General features: G+C 38.8%; 1 protein-coding gene across 3 annotated transcripts; it reads left to right on the top strand.

The window, feature by feature from the left end:
* Positions 1-5,617: 5,617 nt before the first annotated feature.
* On the top strand, positions 5,618-23,930 carry tsku (tsukushi small leucine rich proteoglycan homolog (Xenopus laevis)). Of its 3 annotated transcripts, none has more exons than XM_039744537.1 (2): positions 5,618-5,958; positions 21,474-23,930. In XM_039744537.1, the coding sequence occupies exon 2, from the start codon at positions 21,476-21,478 to the stop codon at positions 22,517-22,519; it is 1,044 nt and encodes a 347-aa protein (XP_039600471.1). In that variant the 5' UTR covers positions 5,618-5,958; positions 21,474-21,475; the 3' UTR covers positions 22,520-23,930. The 3 variants fall into 3 exon arrangements, with proteins under 3 accessions (XP_039600471.1, XP_039600470.1, XP_039600472.1); XM_039744536.1 differs by having other exon boundaries at positions 21,470-23,930; XM_039744538.1 differs by having other exon boundaries at positions 5,627-5,690; positions 21,470-23,930.
* Positions 23,931-24,162: the final 232 nt, after the last annotated feature.

Below are 24,162 nucleotides of genomic sequence, written 5' to 3'. Positions count from 1 at the left end.
TACATTTCTTAAAACTCATAGTAGAATACCCAAGATCATCTTTCCAGTTTATTGCAGGGTTCAGGTAGAAAACAGGCATCAAATACTACCCTTGTTTTATTCTGGATTAAAAATCTTTATGATTGTTAACTGCTTGGAGGAGCTGGGCTAGCCTCCTTTAGCAGTCTCACTTTGATATAAAAGAAAGAGAACATTGCAAAGATGTGAGTATCCAGTTACGGACCACATTTTACACAGTTAAAATGTAGTGCAAATATTAGGCTGCTTAATAAATTCAATTCAATGTTCTTTTGTATGGTGCTCTTCATTAAGTGCAGGCTCAAGGCCCTGGATAAAACAATCACATTACCATATGCTGTAATTGATGGTCACAAATCCAGAGGCCTTATTTATAAAAATGTGTAGAATAATCCTAAATTTGAATATACAATTATTTCCTAAATGTTCTTATGACTGATCTATGAAGCATACACACTCATATCCTGCCAATGAGCATCCTATTCATAAATTACTAATAATCTTAAAACTGTGCACATGTGACAAATCCTAATGTGTATTGATTTTGGTGTGTCCTCCTCAAATAAGTATGTTCATACTCTGAAAATGGTTATATGGCAACATGGGTACTATCAGTTACATTAGTAGTGTTTATAAATTCCAACATCTGGTCAGATCTCCTCTTGCTCAAACATTGAGCTGTTTGATCATAGGAGGAAACTAATGAACTGTGGAGACATGTAAATGATAATCTTCCCGACAGCAGGCAAATTTCAAGCAAGAGTGGGCAGAAATTCTCCTGATCTGTCCAGATGTTTTCTTCGTGAGGCCCTTATTGTAAGGAACTCCAGTAGAGAAGAATTTGCACCTCCACTGAGGTGTACATAGTAAAGCTCTTAGTTTCTCAGACATGCAGAGACGCAGCTGCTAGCACAGGTCCATGACCACCTGATAAATGTCAACATCACACTTGTTATAAAGAGTGAGAAATTCTGACTTCTAAAACAGGGTGAAGCTATCTAGTTGAGCAGATGCACCCATTTTTCTTTACCTGTCAAGGATTTATTTCCATTAACTGGTGAATACACTTCCTTGATTAATGATTCTAGATGAGTGAGGAGAATGTCATATTTCGGCTATAAAGTAAGTGATATGTAAAATAATCAGACAAAAATGGGATTTCAGTCCCATTATAATTAATATAATGCATGTTTGCATTGAATGTGCTTCGAGGGGGAGTGAGACACAGACATATGGAACTTAACACTCTGTATAACATAAGCTGGCCCTAAAAAGGACCTTTGGTTCTTCTTTTCTTCTGTGACTCTCCTGACTGCTGCTCAGCTTTGCTTGCTTACTTACTTGTTCTTGGCTACTTTGTCTCTGTGCCCACACATACTCACCACCAGTCCCACCTCACATCGCTCAACTAGAGTCACAGGCAACCTGTCTGCCACACTGCCAGCTCCATGACCCAACCCAAAGTCAAGGTTCACACCTGAGACTTGCCAGCAGCCACACACCAGCAGATGTGGTCAAAGAGCTTCTTGAAGTGCAGTATCTGCCCCATTCCATTCTCTCGGTCTGGGCAAGTTCATTACAACACTTGAATTGAATTTAACAGGCATCCTCTTGTTCTCAAAAACACTTCCTGGAATATGCTTCTGATGACCTGTTTTGTCTTTTAAAGTTTTTGGACTTGATGTTGGCGGAACAAAACTGTTATTGCTTTCCTTATTTGCTGTAATCCTGTACCGAAATGAATAGCCTTTCAGTATCAGCTTTTATAAACCTCACATTTGTAGCCTACACTGATTTTATGTACAATCAATTCCATAAAATTTAAGATCAGTAGTATTCCCGCAATGTTTTATAAACGAGCCACCGGGGATATCTGAGGACTCCTACACGTACAGTAATTGGTTACTGTAAACTGTCCCAATGTGAGTGGCCTGTTTCACCCGTTTCAAGGAGATGCCAGATTTTGGGTCAACGACGATGGATGGCTGAACTGTGTACTTTTACTGTATTTGTTCCCCTCAAGTGCATGTCTCTTTAGTAAAAGAGTAAATTAATAAAATGTGTATGGGTACTTAGCATTTTAACTGCACACAGTGCTTCCTGTAGAGTTTCTCATCTTTCGTTTCTGTGCTTACGGGTGCTTCTCAACTAGTTGCAGCTGCGCGCGTCTTCGGCTGCTTTTCCATTAAATAATCTCGTTAGGTAATCCAGTTCGGAGCCAGGACCCGGAGTCAGCTGATTCAAGAGTGGGATCTGAGGATTGGTCAAAAGCCAGCAGCCACCCACTTTGCGCTAACGCTTGTCTGAGACGAGGGTCCCAGAGGGTCTGATTAGTAATTCAATCAAACATGAATTTTATACAGCGAGAGCTCGCATGCCGCCATGCAGGTTGATTGCCACCTAAAATGAAAAAAAAAAAATCCATTAGGGTTACTTATAATTTATGTTGAAATGGTATAGGGATACGATTGTTCCGTTACGAAGCTTTGTTGATCTAAGAAAAAAAAAAGTAATAAAAAATAAACGGTGACTTTAAAACAAAACAGATGTGTTCGCTGAGAAGCCTTCAACCGCACTGCGCGAAAGGCACAGGAAGAACCTCCAGACTTCACACAAATTTGAAGCCAAGATGCTCGATTCGTGAAGTATGGCCAAGTTAACCGGTCAATTACTTTTATATTCATTGGTTTACAGCTTAATTCGATTTGCGTATCGAGAGACCCCGTTCCTCCCTTATGACTTCCAGCCGTACGTCATGTTTCAGGTCCCCACAATCCTAGCATTATTCATAGTCACACCCGCATAATTCAGTTTATGTTCGGGGTGGGGCGTCAACAAGGTACGAACAAGAACTGGACGTGACGCTGATCAATAGTAGACTACACACTCTGACTCACTGACACAGAGCCAAATGGCAGTCACCAAATAATTTGACACACTCATCTCTAGGATAGAAAAGAAAAAAATTAAGTACGAAGAAAAAAATCTCGCGCAGATGTCAAAGAGACAGCACTGAGACCGACTTTCAAATCAAGAAGTTAAGATCTGTGAAGTGCCAATGCTACAGAGACGGAGCGATTCAGTCATCGCTCCCGGGTCTTTGTGCAGATTCGGCTCGGTTAACGTGTGTTGAACTTATTTCAGCCTTCCACAGGTCTTAATGAAATAATACGTGCATATGCCACTGACCTGGTCACCTGAGCGCAGAGGACGCCAAGTTAATCAATAAATGCAGTACATTAGAATATATTGCACACTATCATTTGATGTTATATTATTATTTTGCATTTATAGTTCGCTGATCTTTAAGGTGCACTCTTAAACGTAACGGTTCTTGAATGGCATTTTATTGGGTTGTGTATGGGATCCTCATTGAACCACCGCTTCACAAGTGAATCATTACAATTTGGGAAGATTTCTTTGGGATTGGAAAAGGTATCTCATATGTTAAGGCTCGCTTGGTGATTTCGGGCTTTCGAGGCTGTAGGTTCAAATCCCGCTACTGACAGTGTGCCCATGAGCCTACCTGAGCTCCATCTTGAAAAGAAAAATAAGAAATGTAACCAATTCTATCGGGGAAATGTTTTACACTACCTTAGATAAAGGCGTGAGCCAGATAATAAGTAAGAAGATGAGATATTTGAGAGTATTAGAGCAAGATTCTAACATATCAATAAAATCTGAAGTTATCCTGTCATTTTAAAATCATGAGCCATTTTGAATTTTACTAATCTATAATCACGATCTACTTGTGATCTTTTAAGGACAATGTTATGGATCTTTTTGAAACCTTCATGTGGACGTTTCTTTTAGAAACCACAAAACCAAGGTAATGGTTCCCCCATGGCATCGCTCTGAAGAACCACTGATACTTTTATTTTTAACTGTGTGAGTACGAATAAACAGAATCAATCCATCCATTATCAAGGCAAATTCTTATTCAATGAAAACATTTATTTTTTCTCTCACATTCTTCAGCACATTAAATGTCCAGTCCGGGGTTTCTTTGTGACCTCGGCTCGAGTTTCAGGATAAAATTCTGGATTCCCACGTCTCTATTTGAATCAACGAGTTGGGAAAATGAATGCCAGTAAGAACGCCCCTAGAAATTTCAGAGCACCCGGCAAAAACCACAACATTCTCATTGGAGGTGGACATGCATTATGAGCCAATGGGGTGGAGGCTGTTTACCCCACCCATTCTCTGTCAGCCCCTCTTGAAGCGGTCACGTCGTACACGTAGTTACACTCCTGGGCACTAATTTATTAAGTCTGCACAGTCCGTTCGTGTTTCAGACCGGACCTGCAAACGTTAGTGGCTGCAGCAATTTAAAATGTTGCTCGCCAGGGTACGTCGCTGTTTTTTCTCTTAGTGGGATGTCTTGGATTCGAGCCCACACTGGACGAGATGCACCTACAGAAAGTAAATGATAATATACATGGGACAGATCACGAACTTTCATCAATTGAATAAGATTACTTTCGGTGCAGTTTTTGGCATCTCATCCGGAATTAAGGCACGAATGTGTAAACTTAGGTTGGCCTTTCTGGGCCACGATTCGCCCAGGTAACATTCAGTCAAACCACTTAATGTGTAACCGCACCCTTAAAAAGCTGCAAGGCACGCATTTTGTACACTCATTCTCTGACGCCATTGCCTCACCTGCAAAACGCAAAATGACAGTCATTTCAGTTTTAAATAGTCGAAAAATGCTTGGAGGGCAGGGTGACAAGTATGAGGATCAGCTTAGTGGTTGGTTTGCTTGTCTGAGATTTAAGACCTTCTCTTGAAGCTTCCAAATTTTGAGATACGTGAAATCAACTTTTTCACAAGCCCCCCTTTGCCTACTCCAGTACAAGACTTATGGTTAAGTTAGCTCTCTAACCAGTGCCACAGACCTTTCTCATTCAATAAAATGTTCTTCAGAACTTAATGAAATCCAATATGAACTGATCTCTTTAGGTATTATTGTCTTGCATGTAAAATGTTTCAGCTTCACTGTACGGTCTACCCAAGCATCTTGCAATTGAAATACTATAGTGCATTTTATTAAAAAAGACCAACATGATTGCACGAGGGAATCCTCGAAAAGCCTATATTTTCGATTCTCGTTGTGCCCCAAACTAACTTGTGCACTGTGATGACAGAGCCTTCGACTCTGTTGCACCCAGACTTTGAAACGGCCGCCTCATTATAATCTGATCAGCAACTTAAAACTTATTTTTTCAGGTGCGCATTTAACTTACCCTAACACCCTGAAACGTTCTCTCAGTCCAGGTGCTCAGGATGAATTGCTTTTGTACTACAAATTATATTTGTTCAGGGCTTTCTATGTATTTTTGTTATTTTACTCTGATTTATTGCATCACATTCTAATCCAAAGCTTTATGATCTGTTTTTTGTTTTACCTGTTGCTCATTTTGAATTTTAGTTAGGCGTTTTAAGCATGGAAAGGCGCTAGACACATAAATTGTTAACGTTTGCAAACCCGCAGCGCCCTGATATTGAGGGAGTACTGTATAGTGAAAAATCACCGTGTCGATTCAGATCCCGGCCGATAGATGTCGCGTTTTCTCAAATCGTCGCCAAATCCTGTAAGCGCAAAAGATCAGCGCTGTTCGACACGTTTAATTGCTCGGTTAAGACAAACACTTTGTGGCTGCGAACAAAAGGTGTGTTCAGGAGGCGGGGGTGCGCGATTGTTACGGGGGACGGAACGGTTTGCGTAAGTAAAGGTAAAGGGGTGTGCGTCCAGAATGTGTAAAATAATCAACGCGTGGAAATGTGAGGAGAAGTGAGAGAAAGAGAGAGAGAAAGGAAGAAGGCAGCGGGGAGCGCACGACTTTCCAAGTTGGAGGAACAACTTTTGTGTTGTTTCTAATTGACATCCCTGATCGGAGTTGAAGTTCTTAGCTGCTTGGCAGTTTTTATAGCACCGAGGTAAGTCATTTGAGGCATGTGGACAATGACAGAATACAAAATATTGATTTGTTGTTTTACTGATTCGTGAACGGGGCATGTTTCCTCGACTGGGCAAAAAAGTAATTGTCCTCATTTTAAAAGGTATTTTAAGAGCAAGCATAATACAGTATCTCGTTTAGATTCGCTTTAATGGGCTTTTCAGCCCTTGGCAGCGAGTGGTGGGAAAGCGGCTACACGGAGCGAACTGCCACGGCTGCAAGTAATTTGATCGGTTTAGCAGAGGAGGCACCGCGCGCGACTCAACAGTCCGGCTAGGCATGCCGCTCTCCACCCGGGGCCACATGCAGAGCGGCTTTATAACCACGTTTTTCTTTTTTCCCCCGCATGATCGTCTACCAGTCATTTTAACGTCGACACGAATTAAACAACGGCTTTTTATTAATTTGCGCGGTTTCTGATCATCAACGTGTAACTCGCACATGGTGTCATACACGATCTTCATCGTCTGCGGCTACCAAGGGTCTCTTAGTGAGTAGAGGGCGATCGTTGTTACGCTTATTTGGAGATCTGTTAAATTCTTACTGATTTAATGACAGATGGACAACAGTGTTTTGTAACTTGAATTAGGTAAGGCGCTATATTATGTAAAAACTAACGAAACCTTTTAATGCTACAAGCATAAACCCATCGAAACGTCCAGTTGACTTTGTGATTCTGTTGTTGTTATAAGCTTTCTTTCAATTGCCAATGTGAAACTAGGAATCCAGTTATGCACGTAATTTCAGACCGATTTGCTATTGAAAACTCCTTTGGTTAATGGTAGGATGCACACGTGGAGCACCACCAAGCGACAGTAGGATAACACGCAGCAAAATCATATTTAATGCAAAGCCACATGTTCATTCAAACACGCTGCTAAAACCGTACTTTAAACCACTGGTTCATTCAGTAAGTGGTTTTCATGTACTATTCTTTCAGCCAATCAGTCTAATGAAAAAGGTACCCTTTGCAAATCATGCTGACGCAGTCCAACACTAACTTCAATCAAACTAATGGGTGTCTGTTAATAAGAGAGAGGAAGAGTATTTTATTATTGAACACTTATTGGTAAAATAACTACTGGCCGCCATCCGGATTAATTAAGTACGGTTGATTTTTATTTCTTGTTAATTAGCATGAAGTGGCATCTCGGTCGCGCCGCATCCAGGGATGGCCACGGCTTTGATCCCGATGCCACTAGAATTGGCTGCTGCCACCAGAGGCTCCGTATTTGAATTATGCGAAGCTGCCAAGAAATTGCAAGGAAAATCTTATTTTTAAGGCACACTGTACACAATGCAAGATTATATTTTTATATTGCACTCCTGGTTATAGTTTCTTGGCCTAGTATACGGTGCAGTGTGCTGGTTAACGGGCAACGTGGCTCCAGTTCATCATCTCCTCATTTTCTAACCCAGTAAATTGGATCACGGGAAGTGAGTGCTGCTGCTCTGTTCTAAAGCCAGATCGTCTTTTGCGCTGAGCCATAATCGAGTGCATCAGTTTGCAGTTCAGTATAAGCACCTATCAATTACATCAGTGCGCATTTTATAAAAAATCTTCACTGGCAAAACTAGCATGATGTACAATGTAGGCAAACACAGAATCCAACCAACTTGGCTTTGTAGCGGTCACACTCACGAAGCGCTTTGTGTAGACCTAGCGATTTGCCCGCTCGATGTCGGCCCCGTTAGGGTTCTAGTTGGTGAATACAGGGGCACAATTTAACCGCACCTGTCGAGCGAGTGGCAGCCGGGTTTGACCAAGTCGCTATAAAACAAAAGATGTGTGTGTGTATATAGCTGACTTCCTGTTCAGTAATGTTACTTGTGGCGAGAAACGCACCACATGCTTAGATTCCTGCGGGATTATTACGTCTGGGGATTCACACTAATCTTGAGAGTACGGGAGGTAACGAGACGAGGAGGATGCGGTTTGCAGTCGAGATGCAGATTACTTTCATGTGGTAGTCCCTGTAAGCAGCGCGCATTGCTTTCTGTTAAACTGATTGCGGTGTCTCACTGGCTGCCGGCGGAGAAGTGCTACGTGTTGACGGCGCACATATACCACTAAAGAAGCCTGTCCGGATGGAAACGACCAGTGCCCAGTGTTTTAAAAGACACGATTTCCTGATGCTGCAGCCTTCAACTCCATACTTTCTTCTTCTTTTTCTTTCGGCTGCTCCCGTTAGGGGTTGTCACAGCGGATCGTCTTTTTCCATACTTTTATGTCCTTTGCATCTTGTTCTGTTACACCCTGCATATCCTCTCTCACCACATCCATAAACTTTCGCTTAGGCCTTCCTCTTTTCCTCTTCCCTGGCAGCTCTATCCTTAGCATCCTTCTCCCAAGATACTCCGCATCTCTCCTCTGCACATGTCCAAACCAACACAATCTCTCCTGTGTGACTTTGTCTCCCAACCGTCCAACTTTAGCTGACCCTCTAATGTCCCCATTTCTAATCCTGTCCATCCTCGTCACACCCAGTGTAAATCTTATCATCTTTAACTCTGCCACCTCCAGCTCTGTCTCCTGCTTTCTGGCCAGTGCCACCGTCTCCAGCCCATGTAACATAGCTGGTCTCACTGCCGTCATGTAGATCTTCTCTTTCACTTAATGCTCCCATAACACTCAATGGAAGGGGGGTGTCACTTGTCTAGACTGTCACAATTGACTAGGTAAATATCCTTACTAGCTGCTTACTGTATCTTGTATGACTTATTGTGCTATTTTTATCAGTTAAGCAACCTCATCTAGCATGAGTTTTTCCTTTTTCCATATGGAATTCTGTACACAAATTGGCTTGTTATTTTAGCATGATGAAACTGAAGAAAGTGTGATACAAGTAAAAATTAAAGCATATTGAGTACCAGAAAGCATGTGATGTTGACAGACACTGGAAGGAGCATCTATGATGCACTGGCATTCCAACTAAAGATGACCCCTACATCCTGCTTAGCATTGCAGGGATTGGCTTTGGCACGTCATTGCCCTACTTATTGGACTAACTAATTTTAAACAATCGGAAGAAGTATGATAGAAAATGGGAAAATATCTAACCATCAGCCCAAGGTCCTTTTACTGACGTAACAGGAGGATAGTGGAGAAGATCCAACATTGACAAAAAGTGTGTCACCTTGATAATGACCCTATACTGATAAGGTGGGTATAGACAAGAGATTGATAAAGGACTGAAACACTGCACTGTGCTAATAGTAAAGTAAAATAGAAGTGTACTGGAAATATATTTTTAAGCTTTTTTCAATGAGAGAGAGCGCAAAAAATGAATCTCAAGTCTGAATCAAATGTGTGGGAATCACAACTGAAATAATGCTGTGAAAGGGTTTTGTAGGAAAGTTCTCTGACAACAAAAAGACTGGCATCAGAAGATTGTAGGTGTGTCTCGACCGATGTGTGGAAAGCAGTGCAGACAGTCTGAGGTGTTGGAGTTGACAACTTGATAAGTTTATCACGTTTAATAGACACCTTTGTATCATACAGGAAGCTGCAGGTACTGTATAATTGGCACTTGGTCTTGTCCCATGTGGTTGTTAAATCTTATTCATGTAGTCATTTCAATAAAATGTTGAGACACAGTGTCTGTTAAATCTGTATGAGCTGTGAGGAGAGATTAAAGGAGATGAACCTTTTCAGTTTAAGCAAACGCAGATTAATTCTGTGTTCACGTCCTCTCTGAGTCTTTGGAGCTCCGACTTGTGATGCTTCGCATTCCCACATTATGTGAATTTCCACTCCGGCTTTTTTGGGGAAATGTGAGGTTGCAGTTTATTGTTGCATGATCTGCAAAGTTTTCCCTTGAAAGTAATAAGCAATCTAAACACATCAAATATAGATCACTTTGCTCCAAATGTAATTTGATTAAAAATGGAATTCATGGCTTACCAGATTATATTTTTTATTTTATACAATTCTGCGTTTACATGTGCTTTAATAATCCTGCTTATTCACAGATACCTGGTTTCTAAAATGCTATGTAGACCTTAACTTTGGTTATAGAAACTAGGTTAACGAACATAAATTTCTCATCAAGTAACTCTGTTCTTTAGCCATGAACACACCCAACCGGACTGCACTTAAGGATTTTTTTTTAGTCTGCAAATGTCTGTTACACTGTGTTGCCTTCACTCTTCTAGCAGCCATGAGTAGAAAACAGTGGAAGCATACACAAATATTAATTTCCTGAGACTAAAGCTTGGGCAGTCTCCTGGTTGAAATGATCGTTCTCAGTAGTTCAGAAATCGTTGAACTTTTGTTGATGAGCTGAATATAAAGTGCTAAGCTCTGCTACACAATCACAATAACAGTAGGGTAACATGCATTAGGCAGTCCAATACTTTTTAAAGTAACCTAACACAATACTTATTGAAGTAAAAAATCTGTGCATTATTGTTATCCCAGCAGCACTGGGCAGAAGGTAAGAAGCAAACATACCAGTATGCCACTCCTTTGTAGGGCCCAACCGGACAGCCAAGCAGAAAAGATTGCGGCCCATGCAATCCTGTAATAACTGAAACACAATAATAAATTGTCGGGTTAGCTTTAACCCAGATGTTTGATACTGATACGTTGAAACAGATAGGGTGACACAGTGGCTAATGTTTATTCTACAAATCTTTGTGGGCTCGGATCGAGAATATTTAAAGGGGTATTGATGTTATTAACTTCACAGCACGTGACTGACTACATTTATTTACAAAATACGGGAACATTATCACATTTGGCAGTGTTTTTGCTCAGTTTCAGGGTTCATATATGGGCTTAGGATTTATTAATACATTTTTGATCAGTCAAATGTTCAGGTTTATCCATACAAAACAAGAAAAAGTAATTTGAATATAATGCACTGTTTACACATTACATCAAAGGAGAGCTCCATAGGTGGATGTGTGTGTATGCGTAAGTGAGGCTTTTTAAGAAAATAGGTTTTGCTTTAACCAGATTATTCATTTTATCCTGGTTTTGAGTATGCACGCCAACGCACTCGGAGAATTTGGGGAGCTTTATGTTCACTGAAATGTCCAACTCCTAGCAGAGTTTGTAGGGCGATCATGTGGAACAAAATACATGCAGAAGTCAAACAAAAACTGTTATTTTTGCAGAACATTACACATTGCTTTGGGAGATTTTGGCGATTATGACACCCTGATCAGGTAAATCATTAAGCTGATGATTTAAAAGCTGGGCAAGAGTTTACAAGAATAAATCCGCAAGGATACAGGGTGTAAGCTGGCGAAGAGTGAAACCGAGAACCTGAAATACTGTAACTTGTAGTTTACTTACCAATGGTAAATTAACACTTAGAAGTGTATGTGTGACCGTTCTTCCCGTACACATACTTTCACAGCTTAACACTGGCTATTTTGCTGTGAGGTAATGAGAGTAAAAGACTGATGCTACAGAGATTTAGTCTTGGTATTTTATTTAAATGGCTACATGAATAAGATTTAAAAATGGTGAAATATTTAAAATTAATAACATGTAAAAAAAACCCTATTCTTTTAAGTCCTATAAATCGTCAGCCAAATAGCATGTGAATGCAGTATAAGAGGTGACATCATTGAAGTTTATAAAATTATGAAGGTACTTAGTACAGTAGATCGGAGTCACTACTTTAAAGTAAATTCTTCAATAAGAACACAGGGACACAGTAGGAAGCTTAAAGGAAAATGCTGCGTAAATGTTAGAAAGATTGTCTTCACGCAAAGAACCATAGATACATGGACTAAATTACCAGTTTGTGTGGTGGAGTTTAGAACTTTAGGAATCTTCAGATTTCTGCTTGGTGTTATTAGAGAGCCTAGGTGAATAGTATGGCTGGGTTTTTTGGTCTCAATGGCCTGTTTTTATCACTGTTGCTCTTAAAAGTGCTTACAGTATTCCAGTTGTGCATTTTACAGGTTGACCTGCACTTCATGAACTTTGCTGTCTCATCCCATTAAACCTTTTAACCATCTGTGTGCCCTTTCTAGCTAGGGTCCCAGATGAGTCCACTTGGATTACATACTCTTCTTCCCATGTTTTTGTATACCTTGGAGTTTTCAGTTTTGTAACTGTTCATTCCCTGCATGACACTAAATATCTGTTAGCATCCAAATGCACATTTCTCATGTGCTGTATCTTGCCAGTTCGGAATTCTGTCCTTTTTGTGTTTCTTTTTAAAGTAGGCCATTAAAAACCACACCACCAGAAATTATGCCAAAATTACTGCTGTATCACCTCCCCCCCACCATGAGCTTTTTTTCCCCCGTTCTCTTTAATTGTAAAACAATAAAGCCACAGATCTTAAGAAGAAAGTGAAATGCATAAATAAAGCAAATTAAACATCCGTGTGTGACAACACACATCCTTTAAAAACCTGTCTTTCAAAAATTTTAATTGCACACCGTAGTGTATTTTCTGACAGATCAAGACCAAATGCGAGCCTTTTAATTAAAGGCAGAAATTGGCGTCAGATTAAGCCTTCAGTCGGGACAAAGCTCAGCAGCCACACGGGTGTGTCAAGACAGGATTATATAGACTCTGTGTTTTATGAAAATAAATGCCACATAATGGAAGCCTGAAGGACAGGCCTATAGTTCATTGCGATGAGTATGAACTTTACCACAGTTACAAGAAAAAGTGTTTCTTTGACTAATTAAAGATGAATGAACTCCTTTCAGATCACTCACAAAACATGTGGACAAATGCTGGTAGCAGGTACCCTTTCGTTTTATACATTGCTCTTAGTCAGTTTCGGTCACTCAATGAATATTTCGGTCAGAATAAGCTGAGTCAGGTTGCACCTTTGTGCATCAGCTTGGGTGTAAATTTGCTCTAGTGACAGGAATGGTGTTGTAATTTGGTGATCCTCTTATATCCTTATGTTTGCACCTATTTGTCAAACTACTTTATCCCACACCTCAGTCTTTGGTTACAGAGCTTGTGTTCAGTCGTGTTGACAAGCGTCGCTGTCTTTCATCTGTTGCATAGCTGATTCTGGGTTACTTTGCATTTTTTTATTATTTTATTCTTTTTTCATTTTAGGTCTGTTCTGCTCTTATTATTTTTTCCGGGGTGATGGTGCTGAGAGGAAGAGATAACCATCAGACTAAGGATGCTCTCTTCCTATTTTGGTTGCCATATGAACTGTATCATTCTGAACATTTTCTGTATAGGTGTTGCACATAGACCCTTCTAATTAGCAAAGGAAGCACAGAGTATACACATCTTTACATTTAATTGGGCCATCATTCATTTTTTCAAGTCACGTTTCTAGTGTAGGGCAGAAAGATGTCTATCCGTACCACTGAGCACACCAGAGAAACCAACCCTGGATTGTATGGAAGCCCATTGTAAGACACACTCATTCACATAAAACCAGTTTAGAATTGACAGGTGATGTTTTTAGGACCTACAGGTAAAGTATTTACAGACATGAGAAAAACTGTCCACATAGATGGCTAAACATGCTGGGAGTTAGCTGCAAGGCATATGGTCCATGAGGCAGCAACACTAACCATATGGTATACCAATTGCTATAATACAGTAGAAGTATGAGTATGTTAGTAGCAAAATATTCCAAGTTACAGGTATTGCTAGTATAGATTAGTATAACTTAATAGATGTATCTTTTCACTTTCAGGCAGGTCATTTGGGAGGCCAGGTGACTACGAGCTTTATTGGTCAACACTCCTGTTTCATTGTTATGCTTGTTTCTGCTGTTAATGAGAAAGAAGTGAAGGACTGCAAAATGGACTCTTTAGGCACATACAATAATTGTAATGTTATGGATCTATGAGTGATGCCTTTTTTTTATTATATTTTAACATTATGTACATGAATGGTAGCAACAGCCACTGAATGAGTTTCCCCAGTTATGCCTCCAAAGTATCTGAGATGGTAGAAAAAGTGAAAAATACTACAATGTATAGGTTAGACTTTCAGGGAGCAGTGCGGTGTGTCAAGCTGTCTATTTAGTGCCTATTTAAGAGCTTGATGGTTTTTTGCAAACTTACTAATCTTACTGGTCAAGGATTTTTGAATCATTTAGAGTACATACTAAACACATGCGAAAGCTAAACAATAATATTTTTGCAGAACATCACACATTGCTCTGGATAGTTTGGCAGTTAGGACTCCCAGGTTAGGTAAATCATTAAGTTGATGATTTGAGGGCAGGGAGGCCGACTAGTTGTGTGTTTATGTGCCTGTCTGGCCATATTAAACATTGCAATAGTTTGAACTCTATTGTTAATGTTGCGTCATGGGACACTTAACCCAGGAAAAACAAAACTTGCATTAGAAACATACTGAAATGTAGTTCAAATTAGTAATCTGTAAAAAAACAACCCTGTTCTTTAAGTTTATCAAAAGTGGTTCCTGTATTACTGAAATTGTTTTTAACAGTTCTGTTTCATGGGAGAATCTAAATTAGCACTGCATGCATGAATGTTGGACCTGTACCCCATCCCAGGTTGGTTGGTTGGTTCCAGTCTTGTGCAAGGTGCTACTGAGAAGGACTCTGGTTTCCACCTTTGTCAGGATTATGTAGTTAACACTCTATTTTATTCATTTATTATTTGGTGACGGGTGTCACCATTTTATGTGTTTCTTTTATACAAACACACCCATTCTAGTATGCATGGTTGCTTGGAGGCTGTGAATTGTCCAGCATGTAATGCAAAAACTATGTGACATGATGTCATGGTGGCCACATTAAAAAAAAAAAAGATGGTTGAACACTAAGTTTAAATATTTTATATGGAATCTTCTACTTGGACGTTTATGGTGTTGAGACTAATATTGTTATTGACTGCGAATTTAAGATTATTACATTATGCAGCTTTTCCGGCAGCTCTTTGCCAGTCAGAGCCAGTTGGCGCTTGCTCCCATGAAGCCAGTTGGCGCTTGCTCCCATGAAGCCAGTTGGCTACGGTGAAATACTATGCACTCACTCCATCTAGTCTGCGAGTTACTACAATCAAATCAGACAGGTTTGATTTTTGTCTTCAGTTAGACTCTGTGTGCGTCAGAGCTGACAACCAATACATAATCATCCGAAGTACATTGCATGCAATATAGGATGAGAACTAAGGAACACAGGTTTTTGGACCTCACAAATGAAAGAGAAGCTTGTATGTCTGATATTACACATTTTACACAGAACAATAAAATGGAAAGGGAAAAAAGGGGCAGACATTGTGGCAGAACTTGCCATACGTTTTACCCCTTTGTATAGTGGCGACTCGTCAGACAGCTATCTATTGGCTGTCACACAAAGAGGTTAACATAACTGCACGGAAGACTGGCACTCGGTTGGTGAAGTTGACATGGGCAGCAGTTTTTAGGAGTTTAAAATAACTGAATTGTCTGGTGACAAGATTGGGGACTGTGGTCAGCAAAAGTGACATACACCATGACTAGAAGTTGTGTAATGTGACATTGGCTTTGGTGAACCTGGAATTATGGTGATCTTAGCAACTTGTGACTAAACTTCTCCAGTGTCCCTCAGATCTCTGTAGACTTTTATAGAAAGATCACAGTGGTCACGATACCTACAGCTCCACTGGATTAAGAGAATAATGGATACATAGATAAAATATATATACAATATATTTAGTTTACAACCCTTCTGGTTAAAAATGTATAATTTGAGATTTCTATGAGTCTTACATTGTTGTGCCTTCTTAAGCAGCTTCACTTATAGCTTTGTTTTTGAGTTTTTCTGCTAAACATGGCTTGCTGCCCCTTTATTTCTGTACAGTACACTTTTAATTTTTTTTAGCCGACATTTTTAACCCGAGCTGCTTACAAACTGGCACAATTGTATATTTCTGAATTGAAAGCAAAGCCCAGTTTAGGTGCCTTGTTCACAGTTGAACCACAATCCAGCTAGTTTAGAGTTCAAAGTTTTGACCACACTGATAAAGATGTTAAGGGTCTGAGCACCTTTTAATATTTACATACTTATATTTCAGATTAAGTTAACAGTAGTACATTCTATCTGGCAGTTTTGCCAGTAGCATGAAAATAACTATTCCAGTTTATTGATTCTGTGTAAATTGAAGTACAAAGAAGTATAGCTTAAAGTGCACAGTTGGCACTTAAGCAGAAGCGGATATAACATTGTTTTCCAATGTTTGACCTACAGAAATATCAGTCAGTATGGTTTTTCTTTCTTACTTCATGGGTTCTGACCTAATCCTTCTCAATCCTAACTTCTTAATGAAAAGGCCCACCTCTATTATAACCTCCGCTTTTTCCTTCTTTGTACTCTAGTTCATAATCTTGACTGTGGATTTTCACACTATCAGAAAACAAAAAGCAAATGTGTTTTATTTTTTATATTAAAGAGTGAATTCAGCCTTGTGGTTGTAATCAACAGTTTTCCACCTGTACTTATTTGAAAGTTACTTTATGAACCAAGCAATATAGTCTTTTGCTTCACAGCGCCATCAGGTCTGAATTTCAGTGATTATGTGCAGTTTGTATGTTCTTCCTGTGTCTGAAGGAGTGTTTCCTCTGGTTTTCCTTCCAAGCCCCTCCCCTACCAATAAAGATATTTAGGTTTGTTAATTGGTAACTCGAAACTTACCACATGGAAGGAACACACTCTGGTACATCCAGGAAAGGATCGCACCTTGTGCCTGATGCTGCCAGCATTGGCTTCAGCTCAAGAAGTGTCCTTGCTGTAGAGTTGATCATTAAATACACATTTGTCTGGGTTGCTTAAAAAAAAAAAAAATCCTTAAAAATTAAAAGCGGGTAAATTGAATTATAAGTGTACTGCATTATTGCTTGTCTCTGAGGAAAGAAAAATGAATCTTTCTGAATTTAAATTTCCACATAGAAAAAATGCCACATTTAATTAGAATTAGGCATGTGTCTCAATGACTGGAAGCTCAGATGGTCTGAAAACAAGCAGCTATAGTGTTCTCCAAGGATGCTGGTTGGAATGTCGGATTAGGAAGTGACTTTTAATCAAAACGGAATTCTTTTTGTTCCGAGCAGCCTGGCAGTTGGTTTCGCTTGATTTGTTTATTCTTAAACATTTTACACTCTATACCCAAATTGTTTTATTAAGCTTTTGTTAACGGAGTTACAGAAAGTACTGTGCTCCTCCTGATGAAATATATTGAAAAGGTTTTCTAACTTTATGACCATCCAAAGTATATTGGAGGCTGCTAATGATACCAATTTGGAAGTACAAATCCTTTTTTTGTATTGTACAATATGGCAAAATGGTAGTTTTAAAGCTTGTTAGTTTTACATCAAAGTTATTTAAGTTCTATGAATTGTGGATAGGGTTTTATGGCAGCCCTGGAGCTGTTCTACCGAGTTTTACCTTTTGAAATTGTTTTGAAAGATCACATGCCAGAATATGCGTTTGATTTTGTGCAGTAGGTTTTTTTTTTAAACTTTGCTTTTAGATTTAATCGTCTTTAAATAAAATAGTAAGTAGCTGTACCGTTTTTTTTTTGTTTTTTTTTCTTTTACTTTTGAGGATGAATTCAGCTCAGTGTACTTTGTAAATGCCATGTAGTGAAGATGTCTTAAATCGGTGAACATTCATTCAATGTCATGGTAAAGGCAATGGGTTTATGAGTTCAAGTTAGTGTGACCAAAATAATTTTAGTAAAATATATGACAATATTTCATTCATGAAAGGTTTCCCTAGTAATTTTAAACTTAGTATTTGTCTGCTCTCCTTTCAACTCTGCTAAGACAAGTGCAAATCAACAAACCATAGCATTTATCAAAACCTGCATCTGGGACGATGAAGGAGCATACCTGCCCCTAAAGACCCCTCAAGCGATGCATTGCACCTTGCAACGGAGTCTCTTCCATAACCAAAGCACACAGACTCATTAATCCAACTGTTTTCATAACCTGGTTTTTAAATTTTATCTCCAGGAAAAAATCTGTAATCGTCTCATTTGGTTATTGTTGTTTAAGCTTCATGTCCCTGAAGTTTAGAATCATCCATTCCAAATGTACTGAGACCATTTACTTTAACCTTACACAGTACTACAGTCATTTTCTATTATTAAAAATATCCGTTCCATTGCTTTAGCATCAAGTAGTCATAATGCTGGTATGGGGTGCATATGAATTCCATTTATAGCATCTTTCAATGTAAGCAAATTACAGAATTTAAAATAAATTGTGTGATTAAACAAAAATGTCATTCACTAATTCACATCAGACTCTTAAGGTTTACTGCACCATTTTAATATGCAAAAAATAGGTTATGCATTATTAGTTTTAGTGATCTTGTTTAGATTCCTTATAATGATGACGTTTGACAAAAGTCAAGTTTGATGGCAAATTTTAGTTTTGTTGCTGGTGCACTAGCAATTTCCATAGGTTTTGATCTGAATTTTTCTTTTTTTTTAGTACCTCTTTATCAATAATAATGATGCAGAGTCATGAGTAGTAATTATTCTATAATTTTCCTGCCTTTCCCCCGAGTCTGCACTCTCTTATCTCAGGCCTTTGTGCTAATGTGTATATGAGGGCCAATGTCCAATCTACAGGTGTCCTTGGATGAGTGTAATCTTTTTTTTTTTTTGGCAAATAATATGTTCTCCCCACCTGCAATAACTGGACAATGACTTTTCTGTTAAGGTACAACTGCAAGTTTGTTATCATCCGAGGTTTAAGAAGAGTTCAAAATGCCCTTGTTTTGATATTTGCTGGAGGGCAGTACTTTGCAATCATCTTACTTTAGTGCTGAATTTTCTTCAATAACAAAAAATTCAGTTCATTGCTCATATGAGAGACTGAAATTTTATACTTTTTGTTACCTTAGTTACTTTCATATACAAGCAGGAATTCATTTGCATAGTAACATCCAGTGTAACCAGTTTGTTAAAGATCTTGGAAAATACTGTTTTTCTTTTTAATTTTTTCATTAGCGAAAAATAAGCGTTTTTCATACATCCACAGCTTTCTTGACAAGAACAAAGCCTTCTCATGTCAGATGACTTTTTCAAGTTTTCAGTCACAGACGTTATTTAAATAATTTTAGTGAGTCGGAGACAGTTTTATTGTGCTCCTCTATCTGCTAGCTTTGTATTCTGTCATGCTTTCTGACTCACAGCAACTCACCCTGACAAAATCAAACAAGTCATAGGGGTGGGCTCTGTATGTGCGAGCGCTGAAAACCAAAGAGTACTCCGCATAATACGTGTAATGCAACTACAACAGATAATGTGTGAATGTGGGTTTTATTGACATCCCCAAAAACAATAGAGACTTGTCTGTCTTATGCCTTGTGTGTTACTTAGAATGACAGAATGGAAAAGAAGGGCCGAGAATGCAACTGAGCTTTCCATTACGGAGAAACATTCGTACACCACCGGGTCAGTCTTGCAGCACATTATTAGCTATCGGAGACAAAGAACGCACCTTCAATAAACTGAAAATGTGAATCTGTGCTGGAAGGTTATTGAAGAATTAGTAAATGCGTAATTTGCGTAATTAGTAATTGCATAATTTGTAATACCCTGCAACCTCTAGTTGTGACATACTTGGATGACAGGATCACCAACTCATTTGTCAAATTTGCTGTCCCCTTGTATTAGAAGTCATGTAAAGTGCCACCGATTTCAGTTCGAGACTCCACACTACACCATGTTCTGCCTGTTGAAAGTATTTAAACTCCTGCAATATATTAGCAAATTAATTTCTTTTTAAACGCAGTCCACAGATGCAGAGAAATAAGTTTCTTATAAGAAGCCACTGCATTTGGCATTTGATATTTTTGTGTTCGATTTACTGTACATTAAATAAGGGAGAAACCTCTAACTTATTAGCAGCAACTGTCCAATACCCAAGATTGGTCACACTTCTTCTCCATACTTATCATAGGCCGCTGTATTGATTTCCAGATGTGGTCACCTATACTGTCCTTCACATGGTGACACCCCTTATAACCAGTTGTGAACTGGTTTCCCTGTTGTTGTATCTGAGCCGCGCATGTGACTACATCTCTTCAGATAGTGGTTTGGCCTCTGATTGTGTGCTGCTGAATGAGCACAATACCAGAGGCATAGAATGTCTAATAACAAGCAAAATAAGGGTGAAGTAGATGTTTTCCACTTACTGGAATTACAGATTAATTCTAGACAGAGCGACTGTGTAGTCTAATAAGATTAACGTCCTCCATGCGAGTTTAATTTGACCAGAGCTGCTGAAGTCTCTGTCCAGATGGTCCTAACAATTGATCTGCTTATTTGTTTTTTTTTTTTTATGTGCAGAATATGTTGTGGATACAATTTGTAAGTCCTATGTCCTAAATACAACAATTTCCCATAAGAATGTGCCTGCAGGTTTTTCCAACCATTAATCAATTTATTTTCTGACTCACACATTCCCAGTGAGTTTCCCTGCTTTAATTTGTATTGTAGCAACGTGCGTTGAAATAATGACTTGATGCTGCCAAATATGCAAATGAATGTAATGCTTATAGCCACATAGAAAGAGTGGTCCACAATCCGGGGCTTTTTCATTCAACTTGAAGAGGGTGGGGTGTGCTTCACAAACAATGTCCTCTAGGAGATGAGTTTACATTACATTTTTTTTTTTTTAATTTCCAGGCGCCAAATGCATTTGTATATATGTAACATTCAAGCTTTAGGGGTTGTCGGGCTGCAAACTGTCATTAATTTGTGTGGCAGGGTGCCTGATATACCAGCCAGCGTATGGCCTTTCAGTTTTTGCGTGCATCTAATGACGAAGACTGTCTCACCCAAGAATGTCCCATCACATTTTTACCTTTTCTCAAATGGTCCAAGTCAGTTTTCAGTTCAGCTGACTTTTGTATAGCACACTTCACTGAATATAGGCTGAGAGTGCTGTGACCAGTTCACAGGTAAAATACAATTACAAATTTTACAAAGTACATAAAAACATTCCAGGTTTGATGTTGCATAATAAAATCAAGCAATTCCAAACTTTTGAGCATAACTGAATCCTAATGCTTGTGAGGGTTAGACCCCGAGCGCTGTCAGACCTGTCCACCTTATTGGTGGTGATGGGAGGAGAGAGGATACAAAAAAGAAGAAAGCAAATGTTCCAGAGGTTTAGGTGGTGCAGTTACTCTGCCTGAAGAAAGAGTCACCGCAGATTCACTTTTGTTTAACTCATTCAGGAAATTGCTCTGTAACTGTACCAAACAGAAAAAAAGGCTTTGCTCGAGGGCATAAGATGACTCACGGCCTGAGTGGGGACTCCCATAATTACACACCCTTGGTTTCACAATACATCAACACACAAACCTATAATGGAAAAAAAAAGAAAAGTGATGCATCGACATTTGGGTCATAACCAATTTTTATTACACATTCTTTTTTCCCTCACCTCCTCTAAATTATACATTTGGGGAAAATAAAACTAAATTCATTTTGGCAGAGATGGTGAGTTACAGCTGTTAATGTTATTTCTAACATTCATCATAACCATCTGTTTTTTGTTTTCTTTTTCCCAGAAAGACATGGATTATTCACTGGTGGCCATTGCTTTGCTTGTCTGTGCACTGCATGTGACAGCTACACGGAGCTGCTACCCAGGATGCCGCTGTGAAGTGGAAAGCTTTGGACTTTTTGACAGTTTCAGCCTGACAAAGGTAGACTGCAGTGGAGTTGGCCCTCATTTTGCCCCCATACCAATTCCACTAGATACATCCTACTTGGACCTCTCATCAAATGCATTGGAAACCATTACTGATTCCATGTTAATGGGACCTGGTTACACCACCTTGGTCAGTCTTGACCTGAGCAAAAACCACATTGCCAAAGTGAACAGTGGTTCATTTTCTAAGCTACGCTACTTGGAGACTTTGAATTTAAGCCATAATTATTTGGATGTTCTTCCAGATGGCTGTTTCTCTGGTCTGCCACTAACTGATGTCGACCTTAGCAACAACAGATTGCAAGAATTCAGACTGGACATCTTTTCTTCCAAAGGTCACAGGAAGCCCATCACTGTTGACCTTTCTGATAATAGACTTGCGTTGGTTTTCAGGAACCCACACATAAGCTCCCCTAATATTAAGAGCTTAAATCTCTCTGGAAACAAGCTGGCATCCGTTCCCAAGCTCCAGCATGTCCCCTTGCGTTACCTTAGTCTTGATGGCAACCCAATTTCTGTTATAGAGGAAAACTCATTTTTACATTTGGAGGACTTATCCTATTTATCCCTCAGTGGTCTCCCTACGCTGAGTGTGATCAAGCCTAATAGTTTCAAGGGCCTCCCGAATCTTCAGGGTCTGGATTTATCCAACAATATGAAGTTAAAGTCCCTGAGCTCTGAAGTCTTCAGTGGCCTCCAGTCTTTACAAGAGTTGGACCTTTCCAATTCTGGTGTAATAACTGTACCTGACAAAGCTCTGAAGTATTTAACAAATATCCGAAGCATCACCCTGGGACAGAATGTGCGTTGCCAAAAGACAGTGAAACACGGTCAATTTCATCGGTCGGTGGGACAAATTAAGAACGACGAAGTGATCACTTGCGATTTCATAAGTACTGGTCTCTGAAATCAATTCTTCCTTCTTCTGTTGTGTTTTTCAATAATTTTTTCAACCAGCATGCTGAAAAACTACACTGCGTAGGCCATATATATACCCGTTACGTGCCTTTTGAAATTCAATATGAACTTCCTGCCAAAACTTGATTTGATGTTGTATATTTTGTACAATGTAATTTAATTATTAATTTTGCACATTTTTCACTTTGTATGTGTTATTCAGCTGATGCTGTGAAATAACTTTTGTTTCCTGCTTTATGGGTGTTGAAAGTGAGGTGAAAATGTTCGGAAACATTGGTGGGGAACTGTAGCCACCTATGATCTTCTGAATTGTGCAACGTGGCTCTTGTCAATGAGTAACACAATAATTATAGTAAATGGTAAGATGTCCACGGCATAATTTATCAGATATGTTATATCCTGGATATCATAATATTAAATAATAGCAGCTTCTAGTCCAAATTAGATGTTAATCTTGAGACAGATTATTGATCCTCTGAAGAGACACATGGAGTAACTTTATATGTAAAGTCCAATTCTGCACAGAAAACCTCCAGTTGAGGTTGTGTGTAACCGTGCAACTGAAGTACCAGTTGGCATTTCACCACTTTATAACAATATGCAAGTTTTGTATGCTGGCCTCTGGTTTCTTCTGCTATACTCAACCAAAAATAGCTGTTACGTTCTTTTATTTATTTAAACTATTTTAAATCCATGTGTATTATTCTGTGATATAGAGCAAAACCAGAAGACTCTGCTGCTGCCTAATCACTATCCCCCCCCCAATACTTTGCTGTCTTTTGAAAGCTTGTGAAAACAGAAAGTTTAGTTGCTTTTTTTGTTGTTTTGTTATGAAGACTTCATAACATATTTTCTTCTTTATTATTATTATATATGATCTTTATGGGCTAGTTATTTATATTGCAGTTGAGCAGGACACAAGTTCAGTATGGATTTCAACTATTATACTTTCTAAATTAGTTTTCAGTCATGGTGCATTTCAGTTGTTCCTTTACTTGTTTTTTGGAGCGTTCAAGTCAGCGCAAGAAATTTCATTTCAGACAACGAGAAGCCATGAAGGATTTTATCAAAACCTCATTCCTTAGTAGTTTTACTGGAAAGCTGAAATCTGGCAGTGTTGTTTGGCAAACCACCATTTCCTGGCTAGGGCTCTTGTTGCATTTTTACATGTAGAAACAAAGTGCCTGACCTGTGGTTTTACATTTAAAAAAAAACAAAAAAAAACTGCATACATCATCCAAGTTTTAAGAGAGAAACATTTTATATAGAGATATATATATATATAAATATATTATTTATTTCTGTTGGATTCCTGGTATGAATGTGAATGAGTGTTTGTTTTTTTGTTATTATTATTATTACATTAACAATTCATCCGACGTAACCTTTGAGCCAAAAAATCCAAATTACATTCCATAACTCAACACACACACATTTATTTAAATCTACCCAGGCATATTTTTTGGTAAGCTATTTATTACTTGTCTTTTTTCTAATTTGGTTGCTTTCTTACAGACTGTTAAAGTATTTAAATTATTATGAAGCTATTGTAATTATAGCTCCCGGTATAAATGTGTGATTTATTTCTATCCCATATAATTATACTGGAGGGGTATGAGTGTACTTAAGGCT

The sequence above is a fragment of the Polypterus senegalus genome, chromosome 2, assembly GCF_016835505.1.
Source record: "Polypterus senegalus isolate Bchr_013 chromosome 2, ASM1683550v1, whole genome shotgun sequence".
NCBI classification, from domain to species: Eukaryota; Metazoa; Chordata; class Cladistia; order Polypteriformes; family Polypteridae; genus Polypterus; species Polypterus senegalus.
This window is presented reverse-complemented; position numbering and strand designations above follow the sequence as displayed.

What these genes read in the sequence shown, in the direction of transcription:
- tsku (XM_039744537.1), top strand. Translation starts at nt 21,476, where the DNA reads ATGGATTATTCACTGGTGGCCATTGCTTTGCTTGTCTGTGCACTGCAT.